The sequence below is a fragment of the Lathamus discolor genome, chromosome 4 (genome assembly GCF_037157495.1).
Source record: "Lathamus discolor isolate bLatDis1 chromosome 4, bLatDis1.hap1, whole genome shotgun sequence".
Taxonomy (NCBI): Eukaryota; Metazoa; Chordata; class Aves; order Psittaciformes; family Psittacidae; genus Lathamus; species Lathamus discolor.
In genome coordinates, this window is record NC_088887.1 from 100,293,041 (window position 1) to 100,311,902 (window position 18,862).

General features: G+C 40.9%; 1 protein-coding gene across 1 annotated transcript; it reads right to left on the reverse strand.

The window, feature by feature from the left end:
• Window positions 1-10,152: 10,152 nt before the first annotated feature.
• Window positions 10,153-14,881, reverse strand: C4H13orf42 (chromosome 4 C13orf42 homolog). The gene is made up of 3 exons (XM_065675833.1): window positions 14,468-14,881; window positions 11,028-11,175; window positions 10,153-10,394 (listed from the first exon to the last, which is right to left on the reverse strand). The coding sequence occupies exons 1-3, from the start codon at window positions 14,879-14,881 to the stop codon at window positions 10,153-10,155; spliced, it is 804 nt and encodes a 267-aa protein (XP_065531905.1).
• Window positions 14,882-18,862: the final 3,981 nt, after the last annotated feature.

The following is an 18,862-nucleotide window of genomic DNA, read 5'->3' on the forward strand; positions in this document are numbered from 1 at the left end:
GAAGGGACAGAGGTATATTCAGACTGCTCACGGTGTGCTTAAGTATGTGACTCCTTTCCACTTATGATCAAGAGCACTGGATTTGAGCAGCTCTGGGTAGCAGGCAGGCTGAATTGCTCTATCCATACATGTTGGAAAGAAAAGATTTGCAATTCATTTCACCTACCTTTGGATTGCTGAAAGTCATGCATGTAGTCAGAGCTAATTGCCTAGAGCCCTTTTATAGACTGTGAGAGAAAGGTATTTTCAGAAAGTGATTCATCCTGCCCATCCAACCCCCAAGATGAATAGCCTGCATGAATGGCTGTCAGCCTCTGGTGACTGCACAGGGAAACAAAGCATGGCTTATACTAGACACATAAGTCTTTAGCCAGTAAGAGTCATTCCAGTCAGTTATACAGGTTGAATATGAGCTCATGTACTCTACCCAGAAGACTTCACATGTATGCATTTCTTTATATCTAATACAAAATGCTTAAGTGAGTCAGTCCTCTTTTCCTTCATTCTCTTGTGTCTTGGCTACATCTATTATTAATTATTTTCTTCCTGTTCGCCTGATATTAGTGCAATAAGGCAGCACTGAATAAATTGAGTTATAATGGGGGGGAAAGGAGGAATAAAACACAGTGTGCAAACCTATTTTAGAGGCTGAGAGCAGAAAATCAGAGCACAGGCAGAACAGCCTGAGTGTTTCTGGCGAGCTTGCAGGCACAACACAAATAAACATCTGAAAGACAAAACTACTATCAGCTCAGCATAGAAAGCAAGCTGCCAGGTCCACAAAAAAAATGAGTGTGAGGCCCAACCTAAGCATGTGTGTGCATGCTGAAGAGAGCCAGAAAATCTCTACAAATGTCACCATCTACTCTGCTTTGATATACGGGCCCCAGAGGCCAAGAACTTGACTCTCGGATCTTTTTTGTGCAAACTGTGACATCTCAGACTCAAGTTGAGAGCTTTCTATATGTTTTTGCTCAATATCTGCTCCCAGTTATGTTGGTGGAAGGAACTTCAGATTCACACCAACCTAACAGAGTTTATTTTGCCATCTGTCTGTGTTTAGTCTTCATATTAATAATTAAGGCAAGCAATGCAGATTGGGATGGAAATTCTTTCCTGAGGAAGAGAGCTGTGTGCCATGCAAACTACCTAGCAGCCGCTGAATCTGTTTCAAAAGTTACTAGTGAGAAAACTCACTACTCATTTTTCCACAAGTATTGGCATTGCTAGGATGTCCATTGCCATGGGCCTGTTATTTAGTATTTCTGCTGAGCAAGAGAACACCCAAAAAGTAATGGGCTCAGTTAACAACAGGCTGCAAACTTTGTGAGGGGTTTTGAGCTATAAATGTACTTTCTGTGGTCTGTTAATAAAATCATCCTTCCTGTCGAAGAAACAGGGCTGCGAAGAGGCAAGTTGCATGAGTTTCCCCTCATAGAGTTTTCCCAGCCCACGCCACAGTTCAGGATTAACCACACAGAGGCCCCTTCACTGACTCAGGAAACCCTTCCAGTCAAGGCCATCTCCCTCAATCACTGGCATTAGTGATTGACTCATGTGACTTGGCTCATGGCTTTCCTCCATCCGACAGGTGGTGGGTCACCTCCAAGCCAAGTGGATCTCTGACAGCCATTCGCCTCTTTCTAGCACAAGTCTGTTTTATGATATGCCACACATGGAAACCCAGAGGGGAAACGTGAATCTGGCAATAGGTAAAGGTGTTATTAACCTCATGGACAAATGCATGTCACCACCAGTGTGGGATGTCTTTGCCTCTTCTGAGTTGTTTCCTGATTTACACTGAGCACAAACCACTCAATTTCTATAGGGATATGACTCAGCACTGAATTTTGGCACAGGCTGCTCAGAATTAATTATAATCATGAAGTGCAGAGCTGTGGGGGCCCCACTTCTACTGATAATCCTCCTCACCATGTAATCACATTTTAAGCCCCGTTGGCCCCATTACAAAAGTCCCCATCCAGGACCAGTGTTTCACTTCTGGAGGATAAAACACTTACTTGAGTTTTTTCCCCAGGTTCTCTACCAAAGTTCTCTATACTAAGAGATTTCAGACAGGAATTGATAAATCCAAACTAAAGGGAGGTTAAACGTTAACATATTATACCTTGTGGAATAAAGGGGGAAAAACAGAGCTCTTGAAATGTTAGTTAAAATGTAATGGCAAGCCTCTAAAGAAAACAACAATGCCCTCATTTCTGCATACATTTGTTTTTTTCAATAGCTCTGCTCATTTTGACCTCCAGTCCTAAATTCTTCACATCAGTAATTCAAGTTTCCATAAAGAAAACATAGTAAGTTTTGAAGCAAGATTGTAATTAAAGACAGTTACAAGAAAATAATCTCTGGTTAATTTGAATCCTTTCAGAACCGATATGGCGAAACTATTGACAGAATAAAAAGGGGGAATTAATGGATCTCATATCAGACTTGAGTGAAAGGCAACTGTTTTGTTTTGGAAAACCGCACAGTAATTGGCATCTTAATCTGACTTACAAAGCTTGCTATTGACATTTTTCAAAGTCATACCTCATATTTTCATCTTGAACAGCGATGCTGAAGGAAGTTTACTATGGTTTGGCTGTCTGCCTGCAGCTTCTGCAAGGCAGGTGCTCATCTCTTCGCAGTAACCAAGTTGCTTCTCCTTCTTGCTGTTCTGGCACACCAGAATAGAAACTTCATTTGTTTTTTTTTATAATCTATCAGGTTTGATTGTCTAGAGCCCATGGTACACAGGACTGAGAGACCCGCAGAAAAATATAACCCCCAGCATTTGACTTTCGCGTATCCTTTCCCAGGAGAACAGGGCGCACTGCTCTGAAGAAAACAAAGGAAGAAGTTATTTTTGTTGGGCTGAGTGTTTGAAGGTGAAAACATGAAGCTGCTCAGGAGATGTTGGGAGTGGGTGGTGGTGGTGTTATTTGTAACAGGGAAACCTCACTTTTGAAATCTATAGATTCTACTCTGAGTGCTGCTGTTAAGCTAGCTCAGATGCTCTCTGCCTGTATGTGTCTCAGGGTTTGTCGAACCAGCTAAGTGCAGTCCATTGCCTCAGCTGACCGGGTACTCTCCACAAGTTGCATGCCAACTGCATCTGGCAAGTCCTCCTGATCTTTGTCACCATAAGGCATCAGACCACATGAGAAGTAGAAAGACCAAATGCTGTGTTTAAAAGGGCAATATTTGCACTGAATCTCTTCACCCTGAGATCTTTTCTAGGTTATTTCATTTCTTCCCATCCTCTGCTTCCCTTCAGCCCCCTAAAGTCAACAGACAAACTCCAGATCTATCAGAGTGAAGAGGATCAGACTCTGATCTTTCGTATCTCACTTCAGGGTAAAACAAGTCTGAAATCTTCTTCTAAGGAATAGGAAGTGTGGTGGGATGTTTCCGTAACAGCTTGTCTGTGGAAAATACCGTGCTGTTATGTGCAAGTATCCCCTGGCACCCAGGTGCTTTTTCAAGAGCTCTTGGGCATATTTGTGTGAATATAAGAGCAGCAGCATTTCTCAAGTTCACTTGGCATTCACAGAAGTCCTGGGTTTGTGAGTAATTGCACTTCCAGGAACATTACCAACAAATCTTTAGGGCCCAGGTTACATGGGAGCATCAGTACCAACCACCAGCCTTGCAGGAAGAGAGCAGGAAGAGCTGCAGAAATCTGACAGATGCGTGGGACAATTCTTTCATTCAGAATTATGCCACTCCAGGTCTTAAAGTTATTGGGCTTGGAGGCAGACAGACTGGGCTAATTCTGGACTTCTTGTGAGTCTAATTTAATTCCTGGAAGTGGAGCTGTGTCCGCTCAAGCTTGGCTCCAGACCAGCTTTTCCAAAAGCAGTCAGGCACCAGTGCAATTGTCAGAGTCACTTAACTCCCACTGATGCTAGTTACGTGCCTTTTGAAAATCCCACTAAGGGCGGCTGCAAATCTGGCCCCTAGTATGCTCAGTTCAGTTTATTCAGCTGTAATTACAGGTCAGCTCTGCTCACACTGCAGCCCTTCCACTGAACTGCTCACTTTCCTGGCACTCCAAAGACCTATATCATTGAGGTGCAGGGGGGCAAAAATTAATTCTGCTTATTGGAAACGGAAAAGTAAAGCTATCAAAGGGTAAGAATGTGATGAATCAGTTCTCCACAGTGAAGTGATAGTAAAGCAAGCTCCAACTTAGGAACAGCACAGACTGATTTATTGTTGATCAATCCACTTCTCCCTTTGCTGTTCCCCATACAGTTACCTGGAGACAATGGTACTGTTTGTCAGTAAAAAACGGTGCAGTGTCATACATCAAACCACAAGCAAGCCCAGACTAAGAGCCTGTTTGTAAGCAGTCCCAGCTCTGACATTATACCAAGGCCTTACTAATGCAGGGAACCTCATTAATCTGAACAGTTTGGGACCATAGAGCCATCTGAATTAATGAGAGCTCCTATTGCTGATGTGGAGTCATAACCAGTGCAAAGGCATATTCTTGGTTTTTTTTGCCTTTTTTCCACTGTAGATGAGTATTTTGGCATTAAAAAAAAATATATCTACAAAACCCCCCAAAACTTCTAGAAGTTTAGAATGCATTCACCAAGTACAAACATACCCCTGGAAGCCACAGCAGCAGCTGATGCAGGAGCAGGTTAGCTTTTGACTAACTGAAATGCTTGGATTAACAAATTCTGGAATAAAAACAATATAGACCCCAAGAAGCTGGAAACCTCATCTATTGATTCTCCTGGGCCTTGGAAGGAACTTCAGCATCTGGTCAGAAACTCTTAGCTCAAGCCTGTCTCCAGACTGAACATCTGAATCTTCAAACCCTCTGCTTATTTTTCTTAATCCATCTTCGTATTTTCTATGCCTGAGTGCATTGTTTCTGGCAATGACATTACTTTGTCCATTTGTTTCAGACACAGTCAGGGGCAAGTGGTCACCATCTCAGGCATGATTTACTGAGGTCTCAGTGTCCTCTATGGTGTCATGGTTATTTAATTCTTAAGGAAATCATCTCCCTAAAAGAATAAACTCATTTAAAGAACTAATGTTAATTGGAAACTGCCGAACAAAATGCTTGTGAATTAAGGAGCCTAGGAGTGAATAACAGATACACACATTGACCCTTTGTTGATGAAGCAGGACAAAACACTTCCCTTTCGCTTTCATCCCGTTCTCTTGCTGACCAGAGAACTAGGAGGGCTGCAGAATAGCTAGGAATGAACTGCCACCGTGTGGCCAAGGAGCAGTTTTAGCTACCTTGCTAGAAATCTCCTTCAAGAGCTGTTGCACTGAGACGAAATGACAGTCCCCAGCACTTACAAGCGAAAGTTTTCTGCTGCTCGATCACACATTTCACTTCTGTGGTACTTGCAGTTCGTCCCTATCAGTGGCCATAGGCTTCTTGCTGAGGTCTTGCTCCCTTCTCAGTCTCACTTTAATAAAAGGGTAGAACACATCTCTTAATTCCATAAATTTGTCCTATATTTTCTCTAATAGGTCACCTCCTCTTCTGACAGGGGTCAGGGTATCATAATCATGGAGAGATTCAAGTGATGATCCCAGGTCTTGACTTAAAAAAAAGAAGATAACTTTTTAATATGACAAGCCTGTTTGTTTGAATCACAGAATCACAGAATCCCAAGGGTTGGAAGGGACCTAAAAAGATCATCTAGTTTGTTAGTAGAAAACTTACGACCTTCAACTATATTATTGCTAGTCAAGTAAGACTCTACCCTCTGCTTTTCAGCTTGGTCTGAAGCAGCGGGACTCATATGTTCTGACTTGCCCTCAAAATTCTTTTAGAAGAACAAGCTTTGCTAGCTGTTAAACTCAAGATAAGTCATGAGCCATTCCACTGACTTGATGCAACTTGGTGCCACTTTACCATGGGCATAACTCAGAGCTACAGGTCCAAAAGTTGTCAAAAGCCCCCTAAACACACCATGTGGTTACCGGCCAGCTTTGTGCTGCTTTCATCTCCTTGTGGGCCACTCTATCACGAAAACATAACAGGCACTCTCCTGAATTAGCCTAAGCAGAAGTGAAAACTGGACCTACAGTTGCGAAGATTTTGAGGTCATCCACTAGGTGTTAATGCAGTATTTTTAGACACCCCATTCAAACTGGAGCATCAGATAACTATCCATCTTTGCTATGCGTTATCTTGGAGGGCTTTCTGCATTACTTACTGTAGTTCTGACACCTTCTGCCTTCACTGTAACTTTATGGCACTGCAAGATTCAAACCAGAGTGTACATCTTGTCCAGCTGCCAACTTTCCATTAGCACCTATATTTCCTCTGTTTCTGCCAAAGACACTTACAATTTCAGCTCACTTATGAGGATCATGATTGCAAAAGGACAAAATAATTTTGACTCCTTCAGGACATGATTTCTTCAACAGACTTTATCTCCCTTCAGTCACTGGATTCTTGTACACAGTGTCTTTGATTTCTTATGGACAACTGTGGATGTGGCATCACAGAAATTCATAGCCAGAGCCTGTTTAGAGGTAGTGCTCTGCAATGACAGCAGCTAGAAGAACCTGAAATACCCCAGTACTTCAGATGACCTGAATTTGAAACAACAAAATAAGATAAACCTTCCTAAAGATCTTGCTCATTACTCCAATGCTCTCTTGCAAAGAGCTTTTGGGATCAGTGCTGCGAGGAATGCTCACACACAGTGGCCTTGATTGATATTGCTCCTAGTTGATGCTCTTCTTTATCAGGGCCTGGGAGCCTGGGGGCATGACTGAAGGAGTTCAGTAATAATCTCTGCAAGGGATCGAAGTCATGAAGAGCTCTGCTGGTCATGAATAATTCTTCTGTACAATTTGCATTAACAGAGCACCTATTGTAGGTGCTTAATTAAGCAGTGCTTAATTCCAACTTTGCAATGCCTGAAAATAACTGCATGTTGCAGCAAGGTCATTTAGAAACCCTACCCAACGTAAATAGAACCCCTTTAGTGTCCATGCAGAGAGCTCTGCCTCCAAAGCTCTTGGGGAAATAATTCAGGGAAGCCAAGGAGAATCAACTGCTCCTGCAAACGTGGAAAACTGCGTAGGGTGAGTCGGTGTTAGACAGGGACATGGTTTCCTCTCAGAGCATACAGAGGGCGCTGCCATCCACAACAAACCCTTCTCTGAGGACGCAGACAGCATAGAGGCTGGAAATGCTTACCTTTCCTGTCTCCGGCTCCTTTTATGTTCAACTGCCGTTTTCTCATACAGGTAACACAAGACCTGGCTTCTGGGCCTCAGCTCCCCCAGCCTTCACCTCCCCAGAGAGTGGCCTAAGATACTAGGACCACTCTCCATAGACCTATTAGAGCTGAGACATGTCCAGTGAGGAGAATACAAGGGTTAATATGCTAGAATGAGAAGATTGTCTACATTTATGGGATAGGAGGTATAAAATGTTCTCAGAGAAAAACTGCTTTATTTCACTTGCTTAATTAAAATTTACCAAGATTATAGCAGGCTTGAAATGACCTTTAGGAAAAGGAGAAAAAAAAAAAACCCAAACAAACCAATCACAGAATTCAAATTGAAATTACGCATCTTATTTTCCTCTGTCTCTTATTCATATAAGCAAACACATTTCACACTAGAGTTTGAGTGCTGGACAGCAGGGGGATCCTGACCCTCTGTCACAGCTAGAGGACCGGAGACACCTGTTTTACAAGGACAGACAGAAGTCACAGGGAAGGTCAAACATACTGAAGCAGTTTGGTTCTGCACATCACAGTGCATCCTTAAAACTGTAGCAAAAGATCTGCTACTCCAATGCGTATAACCTTGGCACTATGAATAGGAAGCACAGCCCAGGGCAGAACACCATTGGAATCCTTTTCTTCTTCTTTCATCAGTATTTTAATTATCCACACTCCTAATTCTGTGATATCAACTCAAAAAGACGGTGAGGTTTTCTGTCAAAATCCACCCTTATTACAGGTTCTAGTAGCAAAAAGGTGACCACACACTCAGTAAAAATGTTCCTTGGCAGCTCAGGTGAGATTCTGCTTGGAGAGGGGTTTCAGGGTGACAAGGTTGCCAAAAATATGCAAGTTTGAGCACTGGCCCTCTCCTCTCACACATACACAGAGTTGCAACCTTGAGGCATGTCAGGAACAAGGGGTGTGTTTGGAACATGCTCTGCTCTGGCTATCTGACCTGGCCAAGTGGCCTGAAATGGTCATGTCAAAGGCAGAACATTTTTGACGACAGTTATGATGCTCAGTTCAGGGCAGTCAGGACACCACTGGGAACATACAAAGGCAGCAACATTGTACAGAGAATACAGACTAATCATGAGAAGCACCAACAGAAGGAAAACAAAATGTAGACCTTAATTTAATCTCTTCATGAATATATGTTAATGCTGTTGGTTAAACTGGTCATTTTCAAGAAGATACAGCCTAGACAAAGATCAGTAAAAGTACCTCTAGAATTAAAGTGCTACAGAAGCAATTCTTCCCCTTCAGGAACACCACCAGAAAAAAAGCAGAATCCTTTAATCAAAAAGGAGATGCTGGCTCTGAATGCAGAAATATGTGTTTTTTTTGGCACTCTCCTATCTCATGACAGAAAGTGTCCTAGATCAGTGAGATCTGAGAGGTACTTCCACATCACGACAGAAATGCTGTTTGATTAACTCAGTCCCAAAGACTAGGAAGATAAATCAGCAAGAACTGCCACCTGTCAAATATTCTGTGTGGTGGGCACAAGGTTCATGGAGTTTATGATGTGTCAGATGGGTTATATTGATGGCTAGTGCCTTAGGAAATTTGTCCAAGCCTGTGGACATGAAAACAACTAAACATAGAAACAAGAAATCACCAGTGAATCACCAGCTTGTCATACCAATGCTGCCAGGATGCACCTGTCACAGTGAACCACCAATTGAACACCAGATGGAAAATATTAAAGTAAGCAAAGGCTTGATCCCAAATACCTTTGCAAATTCTTAAGACAAAGCATGAGCTGGGGGTTGTGGTTCAGACTGATGCTTGTGATATAAATGGTGTTGCCTTATCTGAAGGGCCGTGGGCTAGTATTTCCGCAGGGTGCTATTGCCTTGTCACTTTGTATGCATTTGTACATTGCTGTAAATCAGTGGAACAGGCAGACACAGGTCTTAACAATTCCAAGTATCCTGTGGAAGATGTACCACCTCTAAGACTAAAACACCCAAAGAGGAACACTTCTAGACTGCATTCTTCCTCAGGTATAGTCTTTAGATTATATCCAATATTTGGTATTCTGCTACTTCATCATTAAAGCTGATACAGTGGATTTGCCTGCAGATCATCTGCTGCATTTGAAAACAACCTTTGCTCCATTTTATTCTCAAAGGGCTCTTTTCTAAGACATCAAGCTTTTCTAGTGTGCATTGGGATGTTTAGATTCAGCAACTGGGTGTTAAAATAGAAAAAAACTAACAGGTGGTGTAACCATATGAAGAAAGGCTGAATGCATTTTTGCATGTAATGAATCCCTTAATGTTGTATCCAAGGACAGAACAATTCCCAAAAGCAAGCAGAGCACAAGATAGCTTGTTTTTTCAATTCACACTGGAGCAATTCCTCCAAACACAGGTTTCTAATGCTGATTCCTTCACTGCAGCTTTTTCTGCTTGTACCACAGCTTGCTTGTACCTCAGTGCTGTTGTACACCCTCAGATCACAAAATCGGTGATGGCACATACAAATTTTCCCATGCAAAAAAAGAGAAAATTCTGCTTCACTGCCCTGAAGTTGGAAGCAGTGGTGCAAAAGCTCCAACATATTCACTGAACTGCTTGAACTGCTGCACTAGACTCAAAAAATTACTGCACCAGGCAATCTCTGAATCATTGCTTTCAATAACAGCCCCAGAAAAGAGGCTTGTCAAGTTGGAGCTCCCCCTAAGCTGAATGACAAAGCAGTATTGTTAGGCACAATGAACTCAATGAGTCAAACCCTCATGTGAGTCCAACATTGGAATAGCCATGGTTTAAAACATGTCCCACACAAAGAACCTTCAGTGACTGCACACGTCACTTCCACAGCATAAGAGATGGATTAGAGGCTAAAAAACAAAAGCAAGTCTTACATGTCCTACTCCAGATATTCTATCTTCAGCTGAAGAGGGAATATTCTTTCAATATTCTTTTTTACGTGTTTTGGGCTTAAATTTTAAAGTGCTATATGCCCCTTCCACAGCTTTGGGCAAGTACATGGGATGTCTTTCCAGCCTCTTCCTAGAGTTAGTGGTTCCCCGTTGGCTGTTTCTTTGAGATTGGTTTGCAGCCTTTGCTGTCTGGGCAGTCTCTTGCGAGTATCTCCGGGGAGCACGAAGGATCCAGTTTGAATGTAAACTGTGTTCCCTTGTGCTGGTAGCAACTGAAAGACGTAAGATAATGTGGCATTAACAGTTCACCTGTGATAATTTACATGCACAGCTACATCAGAGTGAGTCCCTTTATACACATTTCTAAGGCACAGCTAATCAGGACTCTTTTAAATATCCACTTTAGCCTAAGACAAAGGAGAGAAATGTCAGTTTCTCTCCACTGATTATACTAGGATAGAAGATAAGCTCAGATGACATCTTCATTTAGTCAGGCAATCCCATCATTTCTGGTGGAAATGTACAATTATTTAGCCTTATTTCTAAATGACTTATTTTTTTTGCTGGTTGGAGAGAAAACTTCCAGCCATTTCTCAGTGAGAAAAATGAAAAATAGATGAAGAAAGCATTCAGCCCTGAGCAGAAAGCAAGCACTATTTCAGCACTACGCATGCTACATTTGGTCATGTAATGGCCACACATAAAATAGTTGTACCCTTTCAGCAGGGAACAAGCAATATATTACTGTACTTTCACATGCTGCATGCAATGGTTCTAGATTTGGGAAACAAAACTTGGAGGCAAACTGTGTTCATTAAATAAACACAAATGGTCTTAAAATGCCCCTCCTCCCTCTACCCTTTGCACACCAGAAATAATCTTATTTTGGCTGGCTTATACTGCACCATCAAAATCAACATCCACATTTGGCAGATCCATGTCAGGAACTCTCCGCCATCTCTCTGAATCCAGCTCTGCAATGACTGAGTCAAAGAAAGCTATTGCTTCCCTTACATCTGAACTGGACTGTGGGCCTTTTCTTTCCATGGATGCCTGTTGATCAGATAGGGAGAAAAAGGTTAGTTAAGGGTTGAGCACAATGACCTTTTAATGAGAAAAATGTATAAAAAAGCTGAAAACATTGTATTTGACTCTGTACTTCAAGCTAGAAAAGGACATAGGTCAGACTACTCCACAGGTTGTAGCCATCAAAGAAAGTGGGACAGCAGTTTAACAAATGCCCATCTTGCTCAACACCAAACATCTTCCACTTGGACACTGCCAGCCAGGTGTTATAAAATCCCTCAGAACCCCAGTATCAGTCCATTTAATTAGGCGGCTAAGTGACAGATGGGCTTTGTGGCCTAATTTATTCTACCTAGCAGTAGGCACCTAATGAGACACACATTAGAAATGTAGTCATGCGGGGTTCCTTCTGTAATTAATGCAGGGCTCCAGTATCTTCAGAAGATGAGTCAGGCCTTAGGTAGGCCGAATTCTCCTCTGCAGGCAGCTCTTTCTCTTAGCTGCAAAGGGATTGTGGGGTAACTTGGTTACTAAATCAAGCATCTTATTAAAATGCCTAGGTTAGGTGAAATGAATACAGATCTAAATTGCTAAAGTCCTTTTGAAATGGAAAAGGATCGTGTGTGCTAAAATATGAGTCATTCAACACTGTGCTAATTCCCACAGGAAAGCCACAGGGTTTAAAATTAGGAGCCTGTGTCTTGATAAAAAAGCAAATGCCTGCCTACAAATGTTGCAGCAGTCATAAAGCCTTGGCTGGCAATTCTGTAGGTCCATATGGGATGAATACTTCCTGCTGTGTTCTACCTAATGAGGAGCTGTATATTTTCCTTGCCAGACTGAGCTAGGTGTATTGTTTTGCAATACCAAGTCAGAAAATTGCTGCCTTGGTTTTCAAACATACAAACAAAAGATACATGCTGTAGCACATCTCTGAAGGACCAGCTTGTTCTCTGTTCTGTGGAGGAAGAGAGATGAGGCAGCTTATTCCCCTTCTGACATTATGGGTTGATTGAAATCCTCAGAAGTGCTAAAAGATAGCTGCTATCACATATCTACTGAAAATAGTGACTGCTATTATGACTAAGCCCTTAGAGGTTAGAAACCATTTTAAATAAATGCCTATGTACTTCCAGCATTTGACCCACCCCTCCATTCTTTTCTCTTAGTAGACCCAAGTGGCAAATTTTGAATCCACGCAGTCAGCCTGTATTCCAGGTCCTACAGATCTTTGGATTAAACCTCCCATGATGACAAGGTTGTCTGGACAAAGTCCTTTCCTACTAATCATCCAGCATGTAGGAGAAAGAAGTGAATTTCCACTGACAGCCAATTTAACACAAGCAGGTAGTTAGGGACAAAACCATTCAAGCCTAGTGATAAAATGAACCTTGCAATCTGTTAACATAAAATCTGTAGTTAGGAAGCAGAGGATTCTGGCTATTCTAGAAGTCTCCATGACCTTTCCCTAATTTTGCAAAGCCAAGACTAGATAGCTGTGATCCTGCCATTTGTGTTGGCAAGAATGACTTGTGGGTGACATGTCCTGCTCATGTCCCTGTCTGTTCTTAAGGGAACAGCTCATGGAGTTAGCATGCCAGTCAGTACCAGGGTTGTCCATACATAAGATCTAGCCAGCTACAGTCAGATGACAGCATTTTTAGCCTCAGCCTGTAGGAGATTCATTTGTATTTCCTAACTAGTATTTTCAGTGGCAAATCCCAGAGATTCACAAAGCTGCATGAAGCCTAGTTGTGCAGAATGTATCTCCCAGCTTCCTGGTCCATTTTTTTAGTACCAATTTGCGCTCATTTTTTTCCCACCTGGCTGATGGTTAGTCATGTATTGCTCCACTACATCACTGCTCAGCTCATCACAGAACTGGCATGCTGTAAATCTCTGCTACTTCAAGCCAATCATTGTCTGACAGTGTAAAAAGTTAGTTCACAGACTGTGTCTATAGTGTTGAGATTTGTCTCCTGGCACCTGGCACCGCCAGGCCATTCTTCTATATCTCAGTCATTCTCTTTGGCTATTTCTCTGGCCTGAATAATGTCTTTATAAAATCTACCTTCTCCAGCCCACTGAGCTGAATATTATTTCCTCCTATTATCCCTAGTTTCTGAGAGTCACTTCACTGAAAAGAATGACATAAAGCCTAATAAAACAAAATGAAAAATCCCACTGACTGAAAGGGTATTAGATCAAAATGTAAAATTGAAAAATGTGCTATCTAGTCCTAAACATGTGAGCCTTGTCCTTTGGTTGAGGAATGCCTGCAAAAGAGCTTAGCTTCAACCATTCTGACAATCTGCTGTAACACATCTAACTGTGGCAATAATTTTTTGGGAAGGCTACCTAGCTTAATTGGTAAGTCAGCCAAACAGCCCTTCTTTCCACCATCCCCATCATTACCCAGTTTAAAGATTGCACTGTGTAACCTATGTGTTTGCTGTCAAAGTCATGTTTGTGGTTGTATAACCTGAATGGATTTCCCCACCTGTTGCAATTCTTCCATTTGTCCTCACTGCATCAAGTCCAGAGTCAAATTAACCACTGAAATGTCTAGTGACATGCAATCTATAAGCTGCAACCAGGACAAAGCTTTGCGATGCTTTTCTTTCTAGGATACGTGGAAATAGTCTGCACTAAAGATATTTCAGTTTTGCTTTTGTGGTATCATTACAGTAAAGGGTAAAGAATTATACTGTCTCAAAATGATCGGCCAACTTATTAATGGATAGAGTAAGGAGCCCTTAAGAATTTCTCATTCCCAACAGCCCATCAGTAGAGCTTGCACTGCTGCTAAATGTAGCACTGACAAGCCATCTGACTAGTTAGAAAAATTCCTATTTATTTCAACGAATTTACAATTATTTTGTGTAAGTAATTTTATGCCAATAAAAAGACTGCCAGTAAACCTAGGATTACTGTGCTTGTCAGTCATTAACAGCTTTAAATAACCATAATGGAGAACTCAGAGGCATTTAAATAGCCTGCCAGAGTACTGAGAGAACGGCTCACTCTTTCGTAACATGTTTTCAGATACTTGCTCTACTCTCATGCCACTTTGCTTCTCATATTCCACACACACACACACACCCCAAAAGTAGGAATATACATTTGTTTCCATGACCATTCATACTTAATTTCACACTACGCAGAAAGAATCTTCAGGTATTTAGCAACATTTCAACTTATGTAACAGTAAAATGACATCTGCCTGAGACCAATGAAGGAGAAAATCAACACAGGACATAGAGCTTCAATTGCTTCGTAGATTAGGACCAAGCACATGGCAAAAGCTCTTAAGAATTACCTTAGAAGATTCTTTGGAAGGAAGTGGAAGAAATGACTTCTTTCCAGTTTTGGATGATTTTGTGGACATTGGGGAATCTGCAGCCATATGCATGGATTTCAAGTTCTTGATGTTGTCAAGATATTTTTTCCTCAATGCTAACAGGTCTTGTAAGTACTTCAAGCAGTCCTGAGTCTTCGAGTACATCCAGTCTCTGTCTTCCTCTTTTGGCTGGAAGCAAGAGTCTATGCTGGTTGTACTTCTGCATTTTTTTAGTGGTTCACTAACTTTTTCCTGCTCACCTCCAAGGACATACATAGAAGTGCTGCGGATCAGTCTCACCGCAGAACCAGTGCCTTCACAGTAAGGGATGTCGTCTGTCACATTTCTTCGGTGGGAGTTGGGATGAAATATAGAATGGATCTTTTTGAACATAGTGTGCCACTTTCTCCCCTTTATACCTTTTCTCTTTTAGCTCCTTAATTTTACACTAGATCTGGTAATCAGCAGCTATTACCCTTGCTCTCAGCAGACAGACAATTTTGCCACTCACTGAAATGAGGAGAAAAAAGGCAAACTCTATTGCTGCACAAATTGCTTCTTTCAAACTAACACATTGTGAAGAGCATGATGGTAATGAAGAACCACGTTTTCAACTCCATTTGTGTCAGTGAAACAGTTTTGTCCTTTCGTCGGTTTAAAATATAGTACAGGAGGTCAAACAGCATGCTTTGACCTTTTGTTTGACTGCTGCTCCCGGTGGAAACCATCAACATCGAGGCAGAAATTCCTCCTTTTCCCACCTTCCCTCCGAGCTCCTCTGCGCTGGTCCCCGCCCGGCGCAAGCGGTCGGAGGGCGCCGTGCGCTGACCGTGGTGCTGAACCGCTCCCGCTCCGCCACGACCATCCAGCTGCCTCCCGGGGGCGCAGAAAGGTAACCCGGCAGCCAGCCCTCTACTAGATGCTTTTTGGGAAGAGCTTGTTGAGACCGGTCTCGTCAGGGATAAAAGTCTGAGTGGGGAAAGAATAGTTTCTGTTGAGTGGAGTTCAGCTGATGAAAGAAGTCACCCTGGGTTTCACCCTCCTGTAACCAGGAGATGGCTACAGCTACCTGATACTGCAGCACTACTAGGAACAAAGTGGATTCAGATGTCAGTCTCTATTACACTCAATACAAAGATGGCTTGTGTAAGGGATGCTGTAAAATAAAACACTCTTCCAAAGCACTAATCCGGCAAAATACTGCAAACAGAAACCAATGAATTTCTGTCTTTCCACATTAGTTCTTCTCTTAGATTAATACAAGAACACCCAATACAGTGGTTTTGATGACTGCTTTTTTGGTTGAAAGCTACTGAGAACCTTGACTGTTGTTGGCATATTCAAGCATTGCTAGTACTTGTAACTGTGTGACAACATGATGTATGCCTTAGACATAGGTAGGTATCAAATTTGGTCGGTTCTTAAGACTAAGACAATCCAAACATTTTAAAAGCAAGCAGTAATGTCCAGATTTAACATGTTCAAAGGAGTTTTCATAATTCATCCTGATCGAGCACTGAATGCTTGAGAAAATAATTATTTTGAAAGATAGTGGATATCACCCTTCAGACTCCGCCAAGCAAATGTCTGTTAATGCCACTGAAGTGCCATGTGGAGGTTTAAGCATCCTAAGAGCTCCACGATTTCAGCATGAAAGATAAGTTCTAATATAAATTTGCATCCATTCCCTCAGGAACTCTCATTTACTGAAACTAAACATAAAACACATCCATCTTAAAACATGCATTTTGTTCCTTTTACAGCTTATAAAGTTGAAAGGTCCATATAACATAGCTAAAAATTGAGACAAACTAACTTCTGATACTTTTTCAGCATTGTAATACTAGCATAAGCATAAAAAATTCTCACTGCAGCTGAGAGCAGCCTAGACACTGTGCTTGTACAAAGGTATTCCGTTATTAATAACCTCCAAAATCCTACTTAATCCCACAGCGAGATAATAGATTAAGTTGACTTTATGTTAGCATAGACCATTAGAAATTTTAAAAAAATCTCTCCTCAAAATTGCACATCTGAGATGGAGAAAGTTTCTGCTCATCAGTACTAACACAGAATAAAAATAATTCCATCTATAGATTTATTTCATTTTCAGAGCAAAAGACTACAAGGGGATTTTAATTTATTGTACTGAATGAGTAAGATAAATATCTGTCATAGTCATTCTAGACAATGTGTTTACTAAGTTAGTTGCAAAATTTAGAGTTTTCCAGAATAGCCCTACAAAAAATTGCTTAGATTTGCTACATGCGAGGACACTGGTCTTTGATTATAAACATTGTACAATGCCAGTGAGCCTCAGAGAGGCACTGCAAGTGAACTGATGGTTACAAAACCTGTGATTCAAGAAAATCAGTGGGAGTCCAAGGAATTATTGCCACAGAGTTGAACCAGAAGGGTCAATGGGAACTCCACCAAGCAACTGCTGATAGGATCAGACATTGCCTTTCAATAGTAAATTGATTTCTAAGCTCATCTGGACTTACAAAGCGCTACAGGGTAAAAATCAATCCACAACAACTAAAAAACCCCACAACAAATCAAACAACAACAAAAACCCCAAACAAACAAGCAAAGCCACCTCAAGTTTCTGTTCATGAAACCATGGATGATACACCTGTGAAGACTAAATTTGATGATATACACTTTGATTTGGAAAACTTTTTACATGGGCCATAGATTTTCCTATCCTCCCTCAACTAGGTACTTAAAACATAAAATGACATCTCACTAATTTAGATAAAACGGTTTCAGGCTCTTAAGAGGATTCTCAATTTCAAGCATGTTCACTGCCAATTTTTAAAAAAGCTTGGTGGACTACATTTATTCTGCACCGACGTATATGTGGTTCCCAGTGTTCACAGTGGTGTTAGAATAAGGAAGGATTAATAAACACATGAGACAATACGGTAGCTGCATTAAATACAAGAATTTAATTTTGAGTGATAAAGGGTCATTTCAGACATGACTATTTTATTCTATTCATCAGTTATGGACAGTCTTCCTCTCCTATTGTAAAAAATGAATGTTTGTTTTCTTCAGAGTATCTACTGTAATTCAAACAGCTCCATGGATGTAGAATGTTAAGGGAAAAATAATGGATATATTTAAAGGTCACAAGTGTCTCTAGGGCGTTTTGAGAGAAAAAGAATACCCTGTGTCTTTTTAAGATATTATCCTATAAAGCATTTGCATTGAAAAGTGTCAAATAGTCAAATTCTGGTCGCCATGTACATGTAAGTGTCCCTATTCAAGTAAATAAGAAAACAATTATAATTCAGCCACCACAGATCACAGGTCTCTTCCCCAGTGTTGCTGCTGGGGACTGAATATGCTACTGTTATTTAAGAAAGCTGTTAATTAAAAACCAGGGCCTTATTCAAGAATTATTTTCTTCTGCACAATGACACTCATCAAATGGCAAATGAAAGAATATTTAGTCTGTTAATTCAAAGTACCAAGTTTATGGGCAGCTATTAAACCATAAACAAAGACCTCCTGAAGAAGCAGCTTGTGAGAAGCAGATCAAATAGACCACACTAATCAAATAGACCACACTAAATATTTAATGGCATCTAAGATTACTAACTTTGACGAGGCAATGCTCACACCTTGTTTGTTTATTTGGCTACTTGAATCTAACTTCTTTTACTCAATGCTTTTTATTTTATGTGACTTCTCTTTTTCCTGTTACTGTTTTCAGTGTTTGTGCCTACTCTGTAGCTAGCAGAGTGATCTAAGTTCCATGGATCACCACCCAATCACTCCCCAAACTGCTCTATTATTTAGACTTGCCATTCTGGCAGTTTCTGAACCACCATGACTGGGTAGGAAAATCAAGTTAAAAGATTTAACGTATGTGTCCTGTTTAACTAAATTCAATATACAGTTGGGAAAGAAAAAACAAACAAACAAACGACCCCCCCAAAAAAAGACCAAAAAACCCAAAAAAAAACAACAAACAAAAAACCCCAAAATAAAGAAAAAAACACAAAACAATAAAATCAATTTTTTAGATAAATGCAATTAAAAATGGTCACACATATTTTAAGTTTTCCACAATAACTTGTTTGTCAAAATGCATTGCTATCTCCAGAATAACATTATATCAAGCATCTAAATCTATCTACTTGATAGTTACATCTCACTCAAGTGACTGATGCAGAGGAATGTCAAATCATCCTTGAAACAAAGTAAAGCTCTGATGCCAAAGAAAAAAACTTTGACAAACTGCAGATGAAAAGGTATTCTTTCTCTATCAGAAAGTCATATCTCAGTCAGGATACTATATTTTATATTTTTTTAAAGTGAAAACACTTTGCTTGTAAAGTGAAAAATCCACACTTACAAAACATG

What these genes read in the sequence shown, in the direction of transcription:
- C4H13orf42 (XM_065675833.1), bottom strand. Translation starts at nt 14,881, where the DNA reads ATGTTCAAAAAGATCCATTCTATATTTCATCCCAACTCCCACCGAAGA. An exon ending in CTTCCAAAGAATCTTCTAAG is followed by an intron (nt 11,176 to 14,467) that starts GTAATTCTTAAG and finishes TCTGATCAACAG; the next exon opens with GCATCCATGGAAAGAAAAGG. An exon ending in TGTGGATGTTGATTTTGATG is followed by an intron (nt 10,395 to 11,027) that starts GTGCAGTATAAG and finishes TACGTCTTTCAG; the next exon opens with TTGCTACCAGCACAAGGGAA.